The sequence below is a fragment of the Mya arenaria genome, chromosome 17 (genome assembly GCF_026914265.1).
Source record: "Mya arenaria isolate MELC-2E11 chromosome 17, ASM2691426v1".
NCBI classification, from domain to species: domain Eukaryota; kingdom Metazoa; phylum Mollusca; class Bivalvia; order Myida; family Myidae; genus Mya; species Mya arenaria.
Window position 1 is genome coordinate 22,492,691 of NC_069138.1, and position 23,126 is coordinate 22,515,816.

Below are 23,126 nucleotides of genomic sequence, written 5' to 3' on the forward strand. Positions count from 1 at the left end.
GTTGCCGGTAGTTTCTAGTTTGTTATAACTCCAAGTGGATATTACACCCCTTGCCGGATACCTTGCTGTACATCTAAGGGGATCGAGACTATCACATATACCAACACGTTTCAATGTAAGATTAAAAACGTTCCATTCATCCCATTTTTTATTTGTATAATTATTTCAATGGGTTGTACATTTTCAAAAGCTCAGGCTGTGTCAAGTAGGGCAGCACAGACGTTGGACCCTAGTTCGAATCTCTCGTAGATCGATTCTTGTAGGTTGAATTCGAAGACAGCAGCGATTGAGCCGAGGTGTTTCTATTAGGCGTTTCGTTGTTTATTTGGGAAGTGTACAATATGAAAAGAACGCCAGTTAGACAATCGTTTGTGTATCAGGTGCTCAAATAGTTTGTATATAACTTGTATTAATGTTATGTGCCTTTAACATAGCTATACGATTTACAATGATGATTAACTGTTAGTATGTGTCTGAAAGTTTTAAAGATGGAATTATATTTCCAATACACAAAGAAGGAAATCCTTAAACAAATTCCAGTAGTTATGTATCTGTAAAAAACGTTGCCACCATGTTTTAAATGTTCATAGTTATGTGATACCCTCATAACCTGGTGCTTCTCGTAGTTTCAGAACCCGAACGGTCTAATTTTACATCTGATAATTGTTCTGCTTTCATTCGACCAGGGTCACGGCTCCGATCTCCATATGCTATGAACTCGCCAACACTACCCCATAAGGAACCAAAAAATTAATTGTAACAATGTGGTTTCCTCTATGGAAAAAATGAATTCTAAAGTTCCTTCCGAACTCACGCGCTATATTGTAAGGTTTGCGTTCAGTTCTTGTTTCCGATTGTATTTCATTGCTTGGATATCAGCGTCTGCCTTTATGCTTGCGAGTTAGTTTCAAGAACAGTTTCATGTCACAGTTGGCAGCCGAGTTTAATTCTTCAAAATGTTTTTCATTGATAAACGCTCGTTTTGCTGTTTGGTACTGCTTGAAGGAAACATAACCATTACCTCTTGGTTTGCCCTGCGATATTCACTTCAAGATGCAGATATGCTGTTCCTTATGCGCTTGTTTGAATTCTTCGTTCCAATATGGTTTAATATTCTTATTGTATTAACTCTAGCAAAAAAAATCTCATCAGCGCTTATAATGCTGTTCGCTAAATGGTCATATAATTTATCTATGATGCGTTTATCATGACATATGCTATTAAGATCTATTGCAAAATGGAGAATTTTTAGTTTCCCCCTATATATGTCACACTGGTATCTGAGCATTTCTTCCATGCGATTAATGGCTTTTCGAGTAATGCATTTACAAACAATGGTATACTACAATGAGAAACAATAGGCAAGTGATCAGATACATCATCATCTATATATAACAATATATAAAGTTCTAAATTTGTTTGCGATTTGCTTACAATGACATAGTCAAGAGTGTTTTGTGGGTTTAAAGGTATACGGTTATCCAGTGGTTTTTCGGTTTGTTAAGCGGTTTTTTACTAACAACGTCAAGGAAACAATGCGTCATTTTGTCACAACTATTTCCCTGCACGTTTATAACACCAAAAATCATTATGAACCCTTAAGACAATATATGTCATATAAGCTTTGAAGTTCATCGACACACTCTTTTTAAGCGTCATAATCATATTTCGCCAACGGTTAGTATTTACTAAATATGAAAGTACTTGCAAGTGTATTATTTACATTTGACAATTTATACCAGTTATGCGGGTGAAATATATTATATTAAGCAATGTATTTAATAATAATGATATTTTTTTAGGAATGCAACGTGTTTCTAAATCCATCACTGGTCGGCTACAGTTTATATTCGCGTCTCCAAGCAATGTCAATGTCGAATGATTCAAGTAAATGGCTAAGGGATCTCGCTGTAGACATAGCGCCACGGACGTTCCAGGTGAGAATATTACTATGTGGTGATGCCGGTGTATCCATTACTAAGTTTGTAACGCATAGTGACGCTATGCCTTTATAATCAATGTTCTTTATTTTTATATATATTGTATTGTCTCCATTGAATACGATCTGCCACGCCGTCTGCGAATATCATTTCCGGCAATATATTTTACGTGGCAAAAAGCGTCTATATTCAATCATTTCGTAATCTATTTAGTTAGTTTTGCAGCTAAGTCTCCGCGATGGGGGTCAATCAGTATTGCTGAATCGGGTGTAATTCCGTTGTCATTTAAGAAATTTAGGATATCGGCTTTGTTTGAGCTCCTTGATATCCCGCAAACGTTATAGCGTTGTGTACGTCGCGGACGTGCGCTTTCGAATACCGCTTCTTCGGGTTCTTTGCCATACCGTCCTTTTGTGTTCGAGCCTGCAACTGTTGGTTCACTTCTGAAGATGTTACCAACGCAGGCGTTTTCCAATGGTCGTTGTTTGCCAGTGATGTTACCTACAGGTGTATTTGGAACCTGAAATGTATTTCTGATATGTCGAATATCATACTAATCATGTTGTTTATGAAGAGTTCCATTATAAAAGCCTCTATATACAAAAACAAGTTTTCTTATTTTGTATATGTTTTTGTGTCTATAGGTGTCTAATAAATGCCATTTAGCATCGATCATAATATTTCTGTTCCGATAGAAATCATTTTTAGTCAATTAACTGGTAAAACTGGTATTACATGTTTACAACACTACATACATATGTCGGTCAGTCTGTATACTGCTTGGTTATCGTTTAAAGGTTTATCCTCCAGGTTCTACCCAGTATATTATTGCATTTTTTTGTCATAAAACACGACTATCTTCATGGATTTGGTATATTTTTTGCATTTGACATTTAGATAATGGTAATTGTTTATATTGACACTTTTCGCTATCAGACATATTATAAATAAGAAACGTTCTCGAGAAGTCTTCTGCCTAATGTCAGGCAAACACAATTGATTTCTTTATTAAGTTATTGCAAACTTATTATTATCACAGGTCAAAACAGGTAAAAGAGCTTTAATAATTCCTAAGAATTACAAGATGATGAAGTACTACATTCCATAGCACACTATCTCATATGACGGTGATATATCCAATAACGTTAAGGGGCTAAAACCCGAGAACCTCTATGTGTAACATGGAATTACGTTATCAGAATCAGTATTGTAATATTTAATCTTGGCATAAAGGACAAAATTTGACCAATTGATGTTAATTAAAACATAAAAAAATCAATAAGACTATGGGATGAACGGTTGTTTGATACATGTATTCAACATTTTAACAAAGGTTTACTTTGATTATTGGAAACAATACATGTATCAACATGTATCATCCAACTCTGATAGGACGTTAGTTGGGCTGAAGAATGCATGATCTTATGAATTAACACATTGATCTGGTAAAATAATTATTTAAACTACGAGTAGGTTCTTAAATGTGATTAGTTTGAAGAATGTAGTACATTAACAACAATCTGACGAGGTATTTTATATCATCTGACGGAGTATTCTCTTTTTAAAAAGCAAGCCTAAACGCATGTAGTTTTACATATGATTAAGGAAATGATGTTATAATCTTTATTATTAATAACGTGAATTTATTAACGTTTAAACAGTATCCCCAAGCCTAACGCGAAATTATACCAAGCAACCTGTAAATCCTTTCCGAAAACATTGGTTATGCAATAATTCTTTAAACTGTTTTTAATACCATTTTTTCACATTAAGCAAACTTTTCTATACTAAGTTTTTCAAATGATGACACTTGGTCAGAATAGAAAATGGTGTTAATAGTTTTAATTAAGGTTGTATCTTTTTGCTACCTAATTGAAGTATTATCGATGAGTAGATGTGAGGTCGTCTGGAAAATTCCAATCCATCTTGGGCATCCTTAAGACCCAGACTAAGAAATGCATTTAAACATAAGAAAACAACAACAATTTATGTCAATAATTTATGTAGCTTTTTTTCGAATTTTATAACAATTAAATCTGCTATTTGCAAAACGGTTAATTAAAAATTGCCTGATGTGTTATTTTTGCAATGAATTATTCTAAACATACCAAGCTGAAAAATAACGTTTTCATTTATTTTCCAAGTATTATTGTTACATATCTTATCGCATACATTCATCAAATTGCTGTGATGAATATACAGGGACATATGCTAAATTGACAGATTGTGGACTGCTAAAAGTAATAGAACCAAGCAAGATTCAATCGAAGTAGATTGTCATTCTTTCCCCTCTTCTGTGTTCTGTTTGAATGGCAGATCGTCTAACACATCTGTTTCTGGATTGTAAAATAGCTTCTCCTCATCGTTCGGTTGAAACTGCTTGCAGTCCAGAATCGCTGAATCAGGAACCTAAACATAAAATGGGCCTGTATGTGTCTATGTATCGCATATACCAACAATGATATTAAAACATAACATGGTACAAATGTGTATAACAAACGCTACGGAAAGGATAACATACCGGACCTCTTCCTTGTATTCTTATATATTGTAACAATGCCGAGCTATGAGGAAAAGGCTTGAACTAATCGCAGATTTGTCGTAGGGCATTTTGCTTGCATGTTTTATCATTGATATCGATTGCCTTGTAATGGTTGTTTACTTAAAAACTCATAACGAACACAAATTCCCTATTCGCACAATTTTGGTTTCTGTATTTAAAGTTTCTAATACACACCCTTCTATCTAAACATTAACGCTGACTGATTTTGCATTCTTCCAGGTTGTAAATATTATCTTAAAACAAAACAGTATATAGTTTCAATTAACATTTATAAATATATCACTAGCCAGTGCAGATATTTGATTCATTGTTTATACCGTATCCAATGGGGTGTACAATGACGGTTTATGATTGGTCAATGGTGCATTGGTCACACTGCTGTACGCACACAGGAACGCCCATCGCCGTTCAGCACTAAGGTTTTCACTGCTACAGTGAAGTAAGTTGCAGTCAAAGAATAGCACGTCTCCTGTAAACATATGGTGTACCGAGTGCGTCAAAAGTCAATTAAAGCGACAATAGATACGAAATAGAGCTGCATTTATGAATATAAAGGTGTATTTCTATATATAGGCATCAATTTCTTAAAGGTACTCGCTCATGTGTTTGGACTAACAATAGTTCTCCAGGTAGTGCATCTTAAAACAGTATTGTATCGTTATTTTCCTATATGATTTCGAAACTGCAGCAAAAATACAGTTTAAAAGTATACTATTTAGAGTATATTCGGTTTAGTTGTGTACAAGGCCACGCCAATAGAGTCAAGAAATAATTACAAACACGACGCCTAAACCATAGCGGCAACAGAACGTAACGAAAGCGATGGATGTTTTGACTTGTATCAATAAACATCACGTATTAACGTCATTCAACTAATCACGCAACGACAAAGCAGTTATTAACGCTAATGAAAATTGTTGTCTTCATGTACGATATTTAAGCAAATATCAATATTTTGTCCAACTTTTGATTTGTTAGTTTTAACAATTCTAATTATTTGTAACACATGATTGCGTTATACAAAAACAAATGCATTTTAACAAAATTTGAGCGATTCCTTGAAATAAAAAAGGTTTAGTTATATGAAATAAATATATGTGTACGTATGTATTAAGAATTACACGTCTCTTGTATGTTATACCATTAAAGGTGGTCCTCTTAATATAAAAGTGCCCCTCTGAATTAGAAAAAAGCACATATGAATTTAGAGGTTCAATTATGTATTAAGGAAAGCAGCAAGAAGAAAACGACTTTTGACCCATATGATTCGTAGCCTGTAAACATAAGTATTATGTAATGACTATATAACGTGAACAGTTTTAGCAATATAAAGGCCTGTATTAGCTAGCCTAACGTCTGAATTTAGACATGTGTGAGTTTCGTTTGTGCACACCAAGAACAGAAAAATGGAAATCCTCTGGATACGAAGGCTTCTGTCGGAACACGCGACCACATTTTCGCTTAACACTGTGACAACGTGCTTGACTAAGCTTTATTTGATATTAGTTCCGTCACAAGTGTAGAATTAACTGAATGAGTTGTAACTTTCTTTACTTCTGGACTAGTCATCGAGAACAGAACGATCCGCGTGAAGAAATAATTGCTTAGTACGTCGAAGTCATAAAAGTGTACTATGTGTTATTGTTTTATTTCTTTGGATAAAGGAATATAAGAGGTTTCTAATTTACCTAAGTTAAAACATAGAAAAGTTATAAAATAGTTTTCACGTTAGTATTATGTGGAAATTAATAACAGAAAATGTGGCAAACGTGTCATTGTACAAATATTAAATGTTTCTTAAGGTTTCAGAACTATTTGCTTTTTCACATTCTCGGTACACAGGGCGTACGGTATAAACCCGCTCTACTGTGGAACAGAATATACGCGTTCTACAGTTTACACGCGTTCTACAGTATATACGCGTTCTACAGTATACACGCGTTCTACAGTATATACGCGTTCTACAATGTTTCTGCATTCTACAGTATACACGCGTTCTACAGTATACACGCGTTCTACAGTATATACGCGTTCTAGAGTGCACACGCGTTCTACAGTTTACACGCGATCTACAGTATACACGCGTTCTACAGTATACACGCTTTCTCCTGTATACATGCATTCTACAGTATAAACGCGTTCTACAGTATACACGCGTTCTACAGTATACACGCGTTCTAGAGTACACACGCGTCCTAAAGTATACATGCGTTCTATAATTAATACGCGTTCTACAATATTCATGCATTCTACAGTATATACGCGTTCTACAATATACACACGTTCTACAGTATACACGCGTTCTATAGTATATACGCGTTCTACAGTTTACATGCGTTCTACTGTGTATACGCGTTCTACAGTATATATGCGTTCTATAGCATACACGTGTTCTATAGTAAATACGCGTTCTACAGAATACACGCGTTCTACAGAATACACGCGTTCTATAGTATGCACGCGTTCAACAGTATATATGCGTTCTACATTATACACGCGTTCTACAGAATACACGTGTTCTACAGTATGCACGCGTTCAACAGTATATATGCGTTCTACATTATACACGCGTCCTACAGTATATACGCGTTCTACAGTATATACGCGTTCAACAGAATATACGCCTTCTACAGTATGCACGCGTTCTACAGTATATACGCTTTCAACAGAATAGACGTCTTCTACAGTATATACGCGTTCTACAGAATAAATGCCTTCAACAGTATATACGCGTTCTACAGTATACATGCCTTCTACAGTATACACGCATTCTACAGTGTGCACGCGTTCTACAGTACATATGTGTTTTATAGCGTACATGCGTTCTTTAGTATATACGCGTTCTACAGTATACACGCGTTCTACAGAATACACGCATTCTACAGAATACACGCGTTCTACAGTATACACGCGTTTTACAGTATTTACACGCGTTTTACGGTATATACGGGTTCTACAGTATACACGCCTTCTACAGTATCAACGCGTTCTGCAGTATACTTGCGTTATAAAGTATATACGCGTTCTACAATATCCACGCGTTCTACGGTTTACATGCGTTCTACAGTATGCACGCATTCTACAGTATATATGCGTTCTACAGTATACATACGTTCTACAGTATAGACGCGTTTTATAGAAAACACGCGTTCTATAGTATTTACGCGTTCTACAGTATACACACGTTCTACAGTATACACGCGTTCTACAGTATTTACACACGTTCTACGGTATATATGGGTTTTACATTTTACCCGCGTTCTACAGTACCAACGCGTTCTACAGTATATATGCGTTCTACAGTATACAGGCGTTCTACAGTATCCACGCGTTCAACAGTATATACGCGTTCTACAGTATATATGCGTCTACAGTTTATACGCATTATAAAGTATGCACGTGTTCTACCGTATACACACATTCTACAGTATACATGCGTTATATTATATATAAGCGTTCTGCAATATCCACGCGTTCTACAGTTTACATGCATTCTACAGTATACACGCGTTATATAGTATATACGCGTTCTACAATATCCACGCGATCTACAGTTTGCATGCGTTCTACAGTATACACGCGTTCTAGGGTTTAAAGGCGTTCTACAGTATACACGCGTTCTACATTATACACGCGTTCTACAGTATACACGCGTTCTACAGTATATACGCGTTCTTCAGTATACACGCATTTTACAGATTGCATGCGTTTTAAAGTTTATACGCGTCCTACAGTATACACGCGTTCTACAGTATATATGCGTTCTACAGTGTATATGCGTCATACAGTATACACGCGTTCTACAGTGCATATTGCGAACAGTATTCACGCGATCGGTGAAAGCTCGATAATCATCTGCCTTTTACAAAGTTGGTTAAGATGTCGTACAGCATATCCTCGATTTGTTAAAACTCAAAACCAAAGTGGTCACGCAACCTGGATCCATCTCCACGTATTCCTTAGGGCAGCACTTTTCAATGACTTCAATCCTATCTAAATCAGCACCAACTTGGTATCCTTGCTTCTTGTGGTTGATTCTTCCGCACAAATGGGAACCCTTCAATACCTGCGATGTATTTGAAAATCGTTTCTTGCAATTATAACATTAAAATAAGAATGTAAACTAAGGTATTAATTGAAAACAATATGTGTTATAGACTTGTACTACCGCTTTAGTGTGACAGCAAAATGATCATTATCGTTTTCATTGGTTTGTGTGCGTGTGTGTGGGTATATGTATATGTGTGTGTGTGTGTGTGTGTGCGTGCGTGCGTAATTTCGCGCATGTGTGCGTGTGTGCGTGCGTGCGTGCGTGCGTGCGTGCGTGCGTGCGTGCGTGCGTGCGTGCGTGCGTGCGTGCGTGTGTGTGTGTGAGATACAGAGAGACAGACAGACAGACGGACGGACGGACGGAGAGAGAGAGAGAGAGTTTCTTCGTCTTCTGCTATATACCGGTGATTATAATTACATGCGTCTACTTACCGGTCATGCAAAATCAAAACAACGTGCATATACAACAATTGTACCTGCAGACATCCGTTTTCTTTCTTGCACGGATCAACAGCTATGAAAACTGTCATCATGTTTGGGAACAGGAATCCGAAGTTATACCAATATCTGGATAAAAGTATTAGAACAATGGTCAAGGTTCACGTGGTCAGTGGGAAGCAGTGTATTGTTTCTAAGTTATTATGACGGAATTAAACATAGTGGTGTCATGGTTACTTGTTACTCCAGTAGAACTACGACCCGCATGTTGTAAGGCGATAGTGATGGCATGGTTACTTGTTACTTCAATAGAACAGCGGTCAACATGTTGTAAGGCGATATTAATGGTTATTGTTACTTCAATAGAACAACGACCCACATGTTGTAAGGCGTTATTAATGTCATGGTTACTTGTTACTTCAATAGAACTGCGGCAGACATGTTGTAAGGCGATAGTGATGGCATGGTTGCTTGTTACTTCAATAAAACAGTGACCCACATGTTGTAATGCGTTTTTAATGTCATGGTTACTTTTTATTTCAATAGAGCAGCGGCGAACATATTGTAAGGTGTTATTAATGTCATGGGACCTTGTTATCTCAATAGAACTGCGATCCACATGTTGTAATGCGTACTTAAGGTAATGGGTACTTGTTATCGCTATGGAACTGCGGCCCAGATAATGTTATACGTGTTTAAGGTAATTGGCACTTGTTACTGCAATAGAACTGCGATCCACATGTTGTAATGCGTGCTTAAGGTAATGGGTACTTGTTATCGCTATGGAACTGCGGCCCAGATAATGTTATACGTGTTTAAGGTAATTGGCACTTGCTACTGCAATAGAACTGCGGCCAACATGTTGTAATTCGTGTTTTATGTAATGAGTACATGTAACCGCAATAGAACTGCGAACCACATGTTTTTATGTGTGTTTAAGGTAATGGGTACTTGTTATTGCTATAGAACTGCGGGCCACAGGTTGCAATGCGAGTTTAAGGTAATGGGTACATGTTACCGCAATATAACTGCGGCCCACATGTTGTTATGCGTGTCAAAAGTCATGGGTACATTCAAAGTAGTGACTCCTGAAGTCAGATACCTAATGCAAGAATGCACCTTAAATGCAGCTACCGGCCAAACGTCAAGCGTTTACGTGGTATATCGCTTAGTTTAATTAAATTTAAAACGCTGTTGAATTTGGAGGCCGGAGTAGCCAGTGAAAACCGAACTTATCCGACTTGGTGACCACAAACAAAACTTATGTGCATCCAGGGGCGCATGTTGTGTTCAGAATCGTGTGCGCTAACCGCATAACTAACTCATAAATAATGTACGTATTTTTCGTTTACCCGTAATCTTGGTGCCAAATGAATTTGCCTCCCGTTTTTGGCTGCTTCATCATTAGTTTTGTATGGTAATGGTATACTTCCTCGCCCAAAATCTAAAACATATTTGTTTGATATATAGATGATTGATTGGTTGATGCAAGGTTGGGGGGGGGGGAGCATCCACATGTGTTGTGGTAAAATCATATTTAACCTTCTATTAAAACGAACTCCAGAAATCATCGAATAAAACATTTTGATTGATCGCCCATTGTAGAAATCAATACTATCCCTTAAAGATAATGCGATTGGCAAATAATGTAAATGGGGATTCATACTAGGTTATTACATTACATCGCATGTATGATAGTATAATACCTTTTCACAAGCAGTTACGATCCTGCTGCTCCTTGCAACCATTCCTGTGACGTCATTTCCGGGATGCCACCATAAAACCATATTCATTGCACCGCCTTCACCGTCCTTTGCCTGACAAGTAAATAACACACTATGTTATCAAATATCATCCAAAACTGAAATAAAAACGAAACAAACGCAAATTATATATGTTTCATATTTGGAGCGCCTATAATGTCTCCAACAAAAATCACCATGAAATTTGACCTATTGACCCTTAAGTCAACAAAGAGTATACACTGACCATGACCAATGTGCCTACCAATTTTGAAGAGTCTACACCATGTCGTTGAAAAGTTATAGATCGGAAACGAAAGCGACAGTATTTTATCTCAGTAAGGCTTTTTATGACCTTGGCATTTAAGCGTTTTCCTTTGACATTTATGGGAAAGACGTTACTAATGTTGTGAGGACTTGTGTCCATCCCTTTTGCTTTTTGTATACTATTTATCCAAAATTGAATAAAAAGCAAAGCTAAACGCATATTATATGTGTTTCATGTCTAAAGAGCCCCTACTGTCTACAGTAAAAATCACCATGACAAATATAAATATCTTAAAACGTCAATTACTGTCATCCAGCTATTTGCAGTCGGAAGAGATATAAATATTAACAGTTTGAAGGCTAAAGTACATTCTTTTATTCTGTTTAGTAGCATGGTTCATATTTGTTTTGCTTTCTGATATCGGGCATGTTATAGTCTGTACACAAATAGTATTTACAATCATTTACTGGTATCCAAGACTTTTGGTCGGAAATCTTATATATATACAAATGCAGTTGGCTCGTTCAGAACAGCACATTGGAGCTCAAAAATCGAAACCTAAATTGTCTTCCTTCTCGTTCTAATCAAACCATGCCTAACACAGCTTTAATAGCTATGAGTTTAACTCCTTGTTTGGCTGACCAAAAACCCGACGAGTGTTAGGACTCATTCCTTAGCGCTGTTGTTGAGACTGTTTATTAAAGGTATGTTTACTGATAGAATAATGATCATATTTATGCAATCTCTTACTCCATATCCATGGGATGCTATGTTTCCATCTATAATCGCCTTTTCTATGTGTGTTATTTCTTCTTTGTTGAACATCTGACTGGAACATTTACATTTATACATTAAGTGAAGACCGTCTTAGGCATAAGTCTTATTCACTTATAATGACACTCTTATTCGAAATCAATATACATTCGAATCTCGTTGGCTCGAACTGCCAGGGACCAGCGAAAATACTTTGAGCCTAGAAAAATTCGAGCAAGGTGGGATTGTTTACCTACAGTATAATAAAATCGGTCCTTTACATCTAGTTCGAGCCAACTTGGAATTCGAGTCAAGCGAGTTCGAGCCCACGGGGTTCGACTGTATACACATGTATAACAAACATAAATTCGGAGTGATCAACCGTTCACTACAATAATGCATTTATGGAAACTACTTATTACTGATTACACGACTGTAACCGTGAATTTGATAGCTGAACACGCAAAACAATTAAATGATTGTGCTAAAGATAACTGTTATCTACTATCTTCTCATAAGGTTGAAATACCGTGTTTTCTGCACCTTTATTTCAAATTAAACGCGTATCCATTGTTTTCGACATTTATTTAGCCTTTTACGTATATTAAAGCATTTGTAATCATTACAGTAAATCTTGTTTGGAAGTAAGAGTGCATTTTTAAAGGATGACTGCACCTTCTTTTAAAAATACGGCATATCTTCTAACAGGGGAGAACCCATTAACCAAATTACGTGTTTGTATATGTGTTTGTGTTTGCCCGTGTTGACTTCCAGCGATTCTATTCAAACGAATAAATCAAATTCGTTATTGTTTTGAACTTATTCAATGTATTAAGTTTACACGGTAATCATTGAATAAACAGCTTTAAGATCAACTTACGTTACTTTCACATATCCGTTTTTCTTGTAGTCATCAAGCATCTGCTCAGAAACTGCAAATTGTCCATACTCTTCATCATTAAATATAGCTAATGTTATTTAATGTATGGATCAACCTTTAAGTATTACTAGGAATCTTGAAAATGCTTCGTTGTTGATGTTGATGATGATGATGAGGATGAGGATGATGATGATGATGATGATGATGATGATGATGATGATGATGATGATGATGATGATGATGATGATGATGATGATGATGATGATGATGATGGTGGAGGTGGTGGTGGTGGTGGTGGTGGTGATGATGGTTGTGGTGGTGATGATGATGAAAATAATGATGATGATGATGATGATGATGATGATGATGATGATGATGATGATGATGATGATGATGATGATGATGATGATGATGATGATGATGATGATGATGATGATGATGATGATGATAATGATGATGGTGGTGATGATGATGATGATGATGATGATGATGATGATGATGATGATGATGATGATGATGATGATGATGATGATGATGATGATGATGATGATGATGATGATGATGATGATGATTGATGATGATGATGATGATGATGATGATGATGATGATGATGATGATGATGATGATGATGATGATGAGATGATGATGATGATGATGATGATGATGATGATGATGATGATGATGATGATGATGATGATGATGATGATGATAATTATGATGGTGATGGTGATGATTTACGTATAAAGATGATGTACTTAAATAGCAATTACAATAAAAAACTCACGGTAACCTTCCATTTTCTTGCACTGACAATTAATCACACAAATGAATTCAGATGATATTTCACATTTATCAGTTCAGATACCAGAGTGAAGCGATACGTGAACTGAATACGAACCATACTATGCCATATCGCCTTTATTTTGACAAGTATCGACAGGATGACAACAATCAGATAATGTGAATGACTGTACAACTATAGGACACTTTGCCGGACAGAATAGCCTACTGTGCGTCAAATATACTGCGACAAAGGGCAAACAATCTTTAAGGACCCTCACAATATAACAAAAAAAAAAAAAAAAAAAAAAAAAAAAAAAAAAAAAAAAAAAACATTTGAGCTTCGATATGCTTCCGTTGCCGTATAATGTGAATTATTGTGATTATGCTGTCGGTCCTTATATATACAAACAGAAGAAAGCCTACCACTATATCGAGGCCTACAACTTCTTCGTGTCTGGATGCAGAGAAAGAGCATTGGACATTAACTCGTAAGCGATGAAATATTTCTGCAATAGTGCGCAATGTGTGTAGGCATTGTGGACAGAACTGAACTATTTCATTAAATGCTTCACCAGCACAAAACCACTAAAAAGGTTAAATACGCATAGATTTCTGTCATGAGTTTTCCCAATAGATTGAGAACGATGATAGGACACCATAGCGGGCAATGCAGGGCCTTTTAATGTTATTCTGTCCTTAAAACCCAAGTAAAAGACGTTCTATTCAGTTTTTATATGTTTACACGAGGTCGGCCTAGGCCTCCACTAATAGGTGTAACATTCACCAGGTGCCCAGGTACGTCCATGCTCTACACAGTCATTACATATAAAAAGAATAACTATTCGTAGCTGAATAATCGTTATTTGAATTCGAAACCATGTTTTGTTAATATAACGTAGCTTCTGTTAGAAAGTTCATCTACACAAATGCGACAATCGGGTATTGTGAAGCATTCCTATTGCTTGTATTTTGGGATGTATTTGATGGTATGTTCTACAAATAATTTCGACTATAACTCGACGGATGTTGTAACTTGACTAAATCATATCAAGATTCATCGCCTTTCACATGTTATCCAATGCCTGATTGGAGAGCCAGCGACGAATTTTGAATGCCCGACAAACGATTTAAATTGATATCATTTGAACAGATATTTGAACTAACAAATTTTACATAAAAATGAATTTAAATAAATATTAAATTTCTTGTTTTTTTTTTTTTTCAAATCAAATAATGAAACACGAAGTATTGCTTTATCCCAATTTTATTTGCTCTGGTAAACATATTATAAATCGGTGAAGCATCCAAAACCCTCTCAAAGGTATCAACATTTTCTAGGCTACAAGGCTTTATTTTACCTTGTACATCTTTTGAAGCAAAAATGTCGTCGGTGGCGTCGTTAAGCAACACCTTAAACAATAATATCGATTATATCTCAGTGTTCAACATTAGTACACATATTACCCGAGCAAGTATGCAAGTGTATATCAATAACAAGCACCAATTATCTGACCTTATAACAATGTTCAGGTAATGCATACGCATATTTCGAATTAAGTAAACAGACAAACGTTGGTGTTGCTTCCTTAAAACCGAGATCGGACGTGAAATTACCCAGTCTGCAATATTTCAAGACGTAAAAAGACTGTAAGTAATAGTTTTGCGGTGTTATATTAGCATACATTTCCGTTTGTAGGTGGTTTATTTATTTCTCATAATAAAATATTTAAAGTTATGTGCAATAACATATTTGTTCGAAATGTTAAAAGGTATTCCTTTACATATTTGTTTTTTTTTATATTTGTGTATATTGTTGACGTGCTTTGCTATTAATAGGTGCCAATATATTGGACGTGCTTTGTCAATATTTTTATTTCAAAAGATACTCATAGTACAGTGTTACAACTTGAAGTGAATTCTACTTACGTTACTTTCACATATATGTTGTTCTTGTAGTCATAAAGCCAATATTCAGAAATTGAAACAATGTCATTTAAACTTAAATGTTTTTATAATGCATCTATGGCACTTTCGTGAGTAAATATCGTAGAGAATACATTCTTTGTCGTTCAAGAATTTACTTTTACTACTGTATTGAATATTTTGCAGCTTCCAATAAAATAATGATATCATTCGCGGCATTGGTAACACGACACTCTTTTTAAATCTAATATACAGTGATTGTTATCTATAATACAATTAAAATAACAGGGACAAACCAAGCAATATAAAATCCAAATATAACTAGTTCAACATTTTTGTCTTAATTGTATACTTCGTAATCAAATCAAGTTCAGTCAAGACGTTTATTCTCTTAATTCCATGTCGAACATTAATGTATTGATGACAAAATTAAAAACAATCAAATCTACTGGCTCATACGAATTAACAAAATATTTGATGTTAACATTTTACCATATAAAAATAATTATGATTTACTTTATCATTTGTATCAAAGATATATAACAGCGTAATGCCACCGTTAGATTAAATTCGCGTTTGTTACAATGGATCCGTTACTAATTTTAAATGTTAATTCTGACCAGCAACAGTACATGCGTTAGAGAAAGCAAACATATTTACTAACATTTGTTTATCTATAAATAATAACAAAGCATATTTAACATACATAACAATAAATAGTTTTCTGTCTGATAATTGAATCTGCTAGTTTGAATTGATTTTAAAAAAAAATATGTGTAATTATGAACAATGTCCCCATTCTGCATATAAAACGTGTGTGTTAAATATGGTTCAATAACTAACTTTTGCTCATTGTAAAAAAAAGATACTCAAATGAAAAATGAAAATTTTAGATTGCTGCATATATGCCATTTTCTTTTATTGACTGTTATCAATTCATCGAACAGATTTAACATCAACCAACAGTAGACTAATCAAAACACTTATTGCTGATAGTGTTCTTATTATTAGATACATATTTTAATTGTAGAACATTCTCACACTTTTTAACATACTATATAACTACATGACATATCATATATACTTCAACCAAATACACTTTAAATAATGAAATAAAAAATAAACTTTCCAATTTTTGGACTTGTCAGACATACAAAAGTACACAATAATACAAACATATTATTTGGGATTTTTATTTTGTTTTAATGTTTGCGCTCCTTTCGGATCCAGTTGGATCTCAGAGATCAATTGGTAATTTAAAATTAACATCATCTCTCCAAAATAATTATGTCCCATTATAGTGTGTACATGATATTAAATATGTGTGGATGTATTTTATTCTGTAAAAATATATATTACAACAAAGGTGGCTGTATTAGGCAAACAATGATGCTGCATATTGGATATACAGCCCAAGGTGTTACTTATGATTATCACAGTCGAACATATACTGATTGGGAGAAACATATTCAACCCGTACAGGCACCTGCTTATTTATATGATACATAAACACAACTACATTTCAATAGAGACTACGGTTTTACATCATACGGGTATAATAATATTGAAATAACAATGCCAGTCACATATTGATGATAAAACAGATCTATAAATATTGGAGTATAATCAAGGTTTGGATTTTCATTATGTAACACATTACATTACATATCTAATACGTATACGCACTCAAATATTGCTTGGATGCACGAAGAATATATGACAACATTTCCTTTTAGAGTGTTGTCGAAACTCAAAATTAAAATAAGATAAAGATCAGGGACAAAAATTTTTTTTTTTTATAAGTTTTGTCCAATTTCTTGTTACATTAGCATTTGACAAGGTTTCGCTCATAAGTTGGTATTCCTGACGGTCGCCGCAAGCACGTAAGTGTACACCGATATTTAACAGCAACATAATTAAATTTAATGCTATAACATATCTAACAGATGGAGACGAACATATTACCATCATGTTGGTTGTTCGAATTGGTTGCTTCCGATCGCGACTCATTGTCGTTATTGCTATTCATAAGATAGTTGTTGGTCCGTTGGTTGGATTGTAAGCCCTCTCCATCATTTTCACTTGTCGCTTGGGTCTCTCTGCAGCATTCGATTTGTTCGGTTCTGATTTCGACCGATTGTCATTATTGTCAGGTATCTGGTAAAAAATAATGTAATTCCATAACATATGGAAACTGTAATGAGCATCATGTTACCTGTATCTTTTTAATTGAACATGTCGAGGAAGAGAACTTGTCGGCAGTAATGATGCAATCATCGGAAATGTTATAAGCAGGATCTGTTTACAAGATGAGTTTAGCTTCGGTCAGGCGATTATAATCAATTTCGTTATCCTATATAACTTTTGGAATAAATATGAAATTATGCGCATAAAAACTAGTTTTAACCTCAGTGTTGCAGCGACTCGTGTTTCAAGAACGGTTGCAAAAGTGTTATCCATAATTTTATAGGTCAAGCTATAATGATGCGCGTTCGGCTGTTTGAGGGTTTTTACCGTGTGTGTCTCTGGTGCTGGGTGCACGCCATTATCAAGTACCTATTAACGGAGTTAGTAGTTTAACAGTAAGCTTGTTTCTGCCGTTTTCATTGTTCTATTTTAGGACAAAAGCAAAACTATTTAAAAATGTCATAATTTCTGTTACAACAATAAACAATTTCATTACATCATGGATGAAAAATAATGTTTATTGTTACAAACAGGTTAGCAAGATAAGCTGTCACTTCAGGTCTCACAAAAATCGACAGTATCATGTAAACGACGTTATGTGGTGAGTGTTTCTATTTTAAGAATCGTTTGAACAGTTGTTTTAATTGTATGTTTTGAGGATAAAAGCAAAACTAATCGAATAAGTCATGGCCTTTGTCTTTCTAAGTTCCAGCCATATGCCACAACATGTATGCATTCTTTTAGTCATCACAAATGTTTTTTTTAATAGCTTTGCAAATTAAAACTTAAACGATGTTATTTCATCATGGATAAAAAGTAGTGTGTACTTTAACAATCAGGTTTAACAGGAATATGTGTCTCATCTGGTTTCACAATAATCGACAGTATCATGTAAACCACGCTTTGTGGTTAGTGTTTCTATATAAAGAAACGTTTTTGTATCAAGATACTGAATTTCCTCCAAACAGATTGACTACATGCAAGCATATATCGGCTTATCACAACGAAACGTGTCTAACTATTGAACATTGTTACCCAACACTATATTTTAAATATAATATATTTGTATTTTAACCATCCACTTTGCTTAACTGACCTTATATTATCTTCGATACACTAATCTGTTTTAGTAAATTTACAGATGAATTATTTAGTATGCATTTATAGAACCTAGAACTATATTAGCACTGAAATTACGATTAAAGTCATAATTTTGTCATTTGGGAAATGTTACATGCTTTGTTGACATAGACGTTGGTAATTTAAAGCAGATGAATATAGGTTCAAAGAAGCCAAAGGTGAATTTTATAGTTTTTTCATAGTCTTTATAGTTTCTCTGTATCCACTGTACAATGCAGATCAGCAGAAGACAGACACATGTTAACAATGTTATGGGCCTCCCTTTCATTGCAGCTAGTCGATTAAAAAACGCCTTGTGATGAAGTGTTTGGCGAGCTACAATAACCATATGTATTCGATCGATTTATTCGATAAAATGAAGTGTTACCGTCCAGAAATGAGTAAACAAATATGTCTGGTGATCTTTTTATTGATTGGTATATACGAAATCGTTTTATATGTAGGAGCATAATATATATATAAATTATACCTTCAGTAATTGTACAAACAATTATTGTTTTGACCAAGATTGAAATATTTCGATACATGTCACATTACTTCCGAGTCTCATTGATATAAAGCGTAATATCCAAATTGCAATAACTATTGTGATAAATATAAAAGATTAGGTAGGCATTACCTTTCAATGATACCAGTATTATATGTGTTAACATGGAAGCATTTTTATCTTTATTCCTAATGAAGCTATTTAATTGTAAACGAATAGTAGGTCAGATTCCTTTGAAAGTTGCCCCTCTTGAGATTGATAACCTGGTGAAGGTCCTCTGTCAAGATATAACCGATATGAAAGCGTGGTAATATTTTGAGTACAAGTAAAGTTAAAGTAGGCCAAGATTTGTGACATGTTAGTACAGTGCTCATAAGTACAAACATAATCAATGTCGATGTCATCGTCGTTGATGGTATAACAATGTTACGTCGTCGTTGTCGTGCTTCAACCTTACTGCGACTCTTGATTTTTGGAACAGGGTAATTATGTGTGTGTCAAGTACCTTGCATGATTTTTGTTATCAATACATGCCAATAAGCTTAGTTTACTCATTATTGTTTGTAAAGAATGGTATATTAACTTCTGTGATCACTCTCATTGGCACGATTTTCCGCAATATTGTCGCGATCTTTTCGTACGAATGTACTAACCAATACACTTACCGGACAGCCTGATATTAACTTACTTTGGCGTAATAGTGTTATATTTGCTTCCTTTTCAAAAGAAAACAAATAACAATAACAAACAAAAACATATGGATGCGAAGATAAAAACTGATTTAATGAAAATAATGAAAATAAATCAAACAAAAAATGAGCATAAAAGAAAATGACCACATATCAAAACTTCATAACCATTAGGGTAGTTGAACACACCTTCAACAGGGTTTATTCATACAGTTATTTGTTGTTGTTTTTATCCGTGAACAGAGAATTTGGTTCCGAATTGATAAGAACAAAATATTTAAAATTGAACATTGTACAGTGGTGTCATCCAACCTGAAATATAAATAAAATATCGTGTTTCGTGATGAGAGTCAATTTTGCAAGCATCACCATTTACCTCTATTGAAATACAACGGTTGCTTCCGCTGGTGCCGCTTGCGTTGCTGTTGCTTCTACTCGAGCTACTACTACTACTATTTCTACTTCTATTACTTCTAAAGCGGCACCAGCAGAAGCAACCGTTATATTTTAATAGAGATAAATATTATTATTACTACTACTACTACTACTACTACTACTACTACTACTACTACTACTACTACTACTACTACTACTACTACTACTACTACTGCTTATACTACTGCTACTACTACTACTACTACTACTACTACTACTACTACTACTACTACTACTACTACTACTACTACTACTACTACTACTACTACTACTACTACTACTACTACTACTACTGCTTATACTACTACTACTACTACTACTACTACTACTACTACTACTACTACTACTACTACTACTACTACTACTACTACCACTACCACTACCACTACCACTACTACTACTACTACTACTACTACTACTACTACTACTACTATTACTACTACTACTTCTGCTGCTGCTGCTTCTGCTACTACTTCTACTACTACTAATGCTAGTAGTGAAAATATAGCTTCTGTTTCTGCTAATTCTACAACAAATGAATAGTACTACTACAATACTAAGTCAACTTGAACTACTTACATACAAGACATTACGTTTACCTTAAGATTTAAAATTTGCAAATGTATACAAGAATACAAAAAATACAGTTAAACAAAGTTGTGGAAAGGTTTAACTTACTCACACACGCCTCTAGAACTGCTGGCCATGAAAAACCACAGCAAACGGACTTCGCACGCACTTTCCAGCAGTTCCTCTAGAATGATCACACCTTAGACCTTCTCCACACATAGTACCGGCGTATCCTCCACACATTTCACCTTGGCCAGCAGGTTGACCACTGTTTGAAACTGAAACAAATGAGATGCTCTTAGAAGAAAAGAACATAATGAAAAAAATTGTAATTGTATAGAGTACTCGGTCCTCAAGTATTAGCTATACCTAAATGACACCCTTCACAATGAACCCTTATACTTATGACCGCCAATCACACCTATAAATACACATCGGAAAAAAATGCCAATTCAACAGCAGATGCGATATTTCTGCTTCACTTCACGCTACTATTCAAAAGCCAAAGCGTTGTTGTGTACTTATAAATTAGAAGCGAACATTCTGGACTACGCTAATCCAATCCGGTAAAAGTTGCAGATAAACTAAACGAATTACAAATCTCAAGTAAATGTTAAACAGTGTTTTACTTCGTTATTTGAAATCGATCATTAGAAAGAAGATTAAAACCACTAAATATATTGGAAAAGTCAAGATGTATGTATATTTAAGATTAAATTTAAATATTTCATGATAACATTTCATGCATGTTTCGTTGTGAGAGATGGGAAATGTGAAAGAGTCAAATGTACCTTGGAGCAAAATGCATGAGTACACACTTTAAACAATCATCCTTATTTCAATAACTTTTAAATCCTTTTCGACTCACCTACAAGGCACATGAGTAAGACAAGTACAATAGAACTCCTCATATTTATGATGTCGTATTATTTAATGAAATAAGTATAGTTAAGGCTATGTTCGTATTTATACATCAAGCAATTCAAAATCGCCGACCGGTTCATGGATCTAATTACGTCATGCTATAGGTTACCAAATACGTTATATACGTCAACCAGGTTTAACATCACTTAAATGAACATCTGTGTTCAACCAGTATATACTTGTTTATAACAACTTACGCATTAGTAATTTATGTATACAAAGTATGCTATTAATGCGAATTGAAGTCATAAATGTCGTTTGTCTCTCGTTAAGTGTCTGTTTGATAATTGTATTTGATGACTTTTTAAATAGGAGCTTGGTAGTTGCCATCATTTATAAACTAATATATACACGCTGTTATATGACGCAACTTAGATAAACATTTAAACTTAGTAAACAAGCCTTTGTTTTACTTTAATTGAGAGAAAACGACAACTGAAATAGCCCATGTTTCTTTACACCAAATATTACAAAAGGCAAATAAATGTTCCAAATGATAAATGCATATGAGTACACTTGATGTAAAGTAAAGCGTGGTTAATTTAAACATACCTTATACTACCTTGTAATTTGCTTTTAATTATGTTTATAATGATGTATTGTTGATGAAAGTAGTTGTATTAAATCAAATTAAAACAAGCAACACTAATTTACTTTTGGTGATTATAGTACCGTAAATTGCGATTCCCTTTTATTGTCATGAAAGGAAAAATCTGCGTCTTTGCCAGCGTGTTTGTTTACAATCTTAAAAAGGTCATCTTGATTGGTTTTTTAAAGAGCTGAGATTCATTTTCCATAATTATCTTTATTGTAAAATATGGAAGTAAATAACACACGAATTACATGATTGTAAGTAAAACTCTAATATATTTTTACACCTGATATTCGTGCAAATCGTTATTATGTTATATTACTATAAGCTCGTCTGTAACATCATTGTACTTTTAATTACTATTTAAACATATAACATTGCAAATGAATCTGTTTTGCTTGTAATGTTACAAAATAACTTATATATGATATTTCCCATACTTACAAAGGCGAGAGCGTATGATAATTTCTTAAAAATACATTTTCAAAAGATAACCGACTGTAAGACATATATAACGACAAATAACAAACTATTCGTTCAATATTTCATTTGCCGGTCAGACGCCGTGGTCAATGCTAGCTTGAGTCTCTGTCAGGATGATGTCTAACTGGCCAATGTGAGACAAGGAAAAGTTTTAATAATTTATATCTCCAATCTTTCAAGTGTAATCAAACAGTTAAGCTTTTAGCACCTGTGTTTTTCTGAATATCAGCGCAGTTTACAATGCATCAGTATTTTAATTATAACTGTTCCATTATTTCA

General features: G+C 34.6%; 1 protein-coding gene and 2 long non-coding RNA genes across 4 annotated transcripts; all 3 read right to left on the reverse strand.

Moving 5' to 3' along the window:
- Positions 1–2,402: 2,402 nt before the first annotated feature.
- LOC128224810 (uncharacterized) lies at positions 2,403–4,858 on the reverse strand. Its single transcript, XR_008259549.1, has 3 exons — positions 4,821–4,858; positions 3,809–4,349; positions 2,403–2,460 (listed from the first exon to the last, which is right to left on the reverse strand). It is a non-coding gene; the product is annotated as an uncharacterized LOC128224810 (long non-coding RNA).
- On the reverse strand, positions 4,218–13,511 carry LOC128223270 (ectoine dioxygenase-like). The gene is made up of 9 exons (XM_052932558.1): positions 13,425–13,511; positions 12,635–12,686; positions 11,752–11,830; positions 10,698–10,808; positions 10,344–10,435; positions 9,030–9,120; positions 8,440–8,569; positions 4,821–4,972; positions 4,218–4,349 (listed from the first exon to the last, which is right to left on the reverse strand). Exons 1-9 carry the CDS (start codon positions 13,429–13,431, stop codon positions 4,218–4,220), a joined length of 846 nt encoding a protein of 281 aa, XP_052788518.1. The 5' UTR covers positions 13,432–13,511.
- A 6,107-nt stretch (positions 13,512–19,618) lies between these two features.
- On the reverse strand, positions 19,619–21,811 carry LOC128222788 (uncharacterized). Of its 2 annotated transcripts, none has more exons than XR_008259228.1 (3): positions 21,640–21,757; positions 20,957–21,126; positions 19,619–20,155 (listed from the first exon to the last, which is right to left on the reverse strand). It is a non-coding gene; the product is annotated as an uncharacterized LOC128222788 (long non-coding RNA). The 2 variants fall into 2 exon arrangements; XR_008259227.1 differs by having other exon boundaries at positions 19,621–20,155; positions 21,717–21,811.
- Between the last annotated feature and the right edge of the window lie 1,315 nt (positions 21,812–23,126).

Coding starts and splice junctions, on each gene's coding strand:
- LOC128223270 (XM_052932558.1), bottom strand. Junction 9,121..10,343: donor ATTTGGCACCAAGATTACGG/GTAAACGAAAAA, acceptor ACTTTTATCCAG/ATATTGGTATAACTTCGGAT. Junction 4,973..8,439: donor ATACGTGGAGATGGATCCAG/GTTGCGTGACCA, acceptor ATATGTTTACAG/GAGACGTGCTATTCTTTGAC.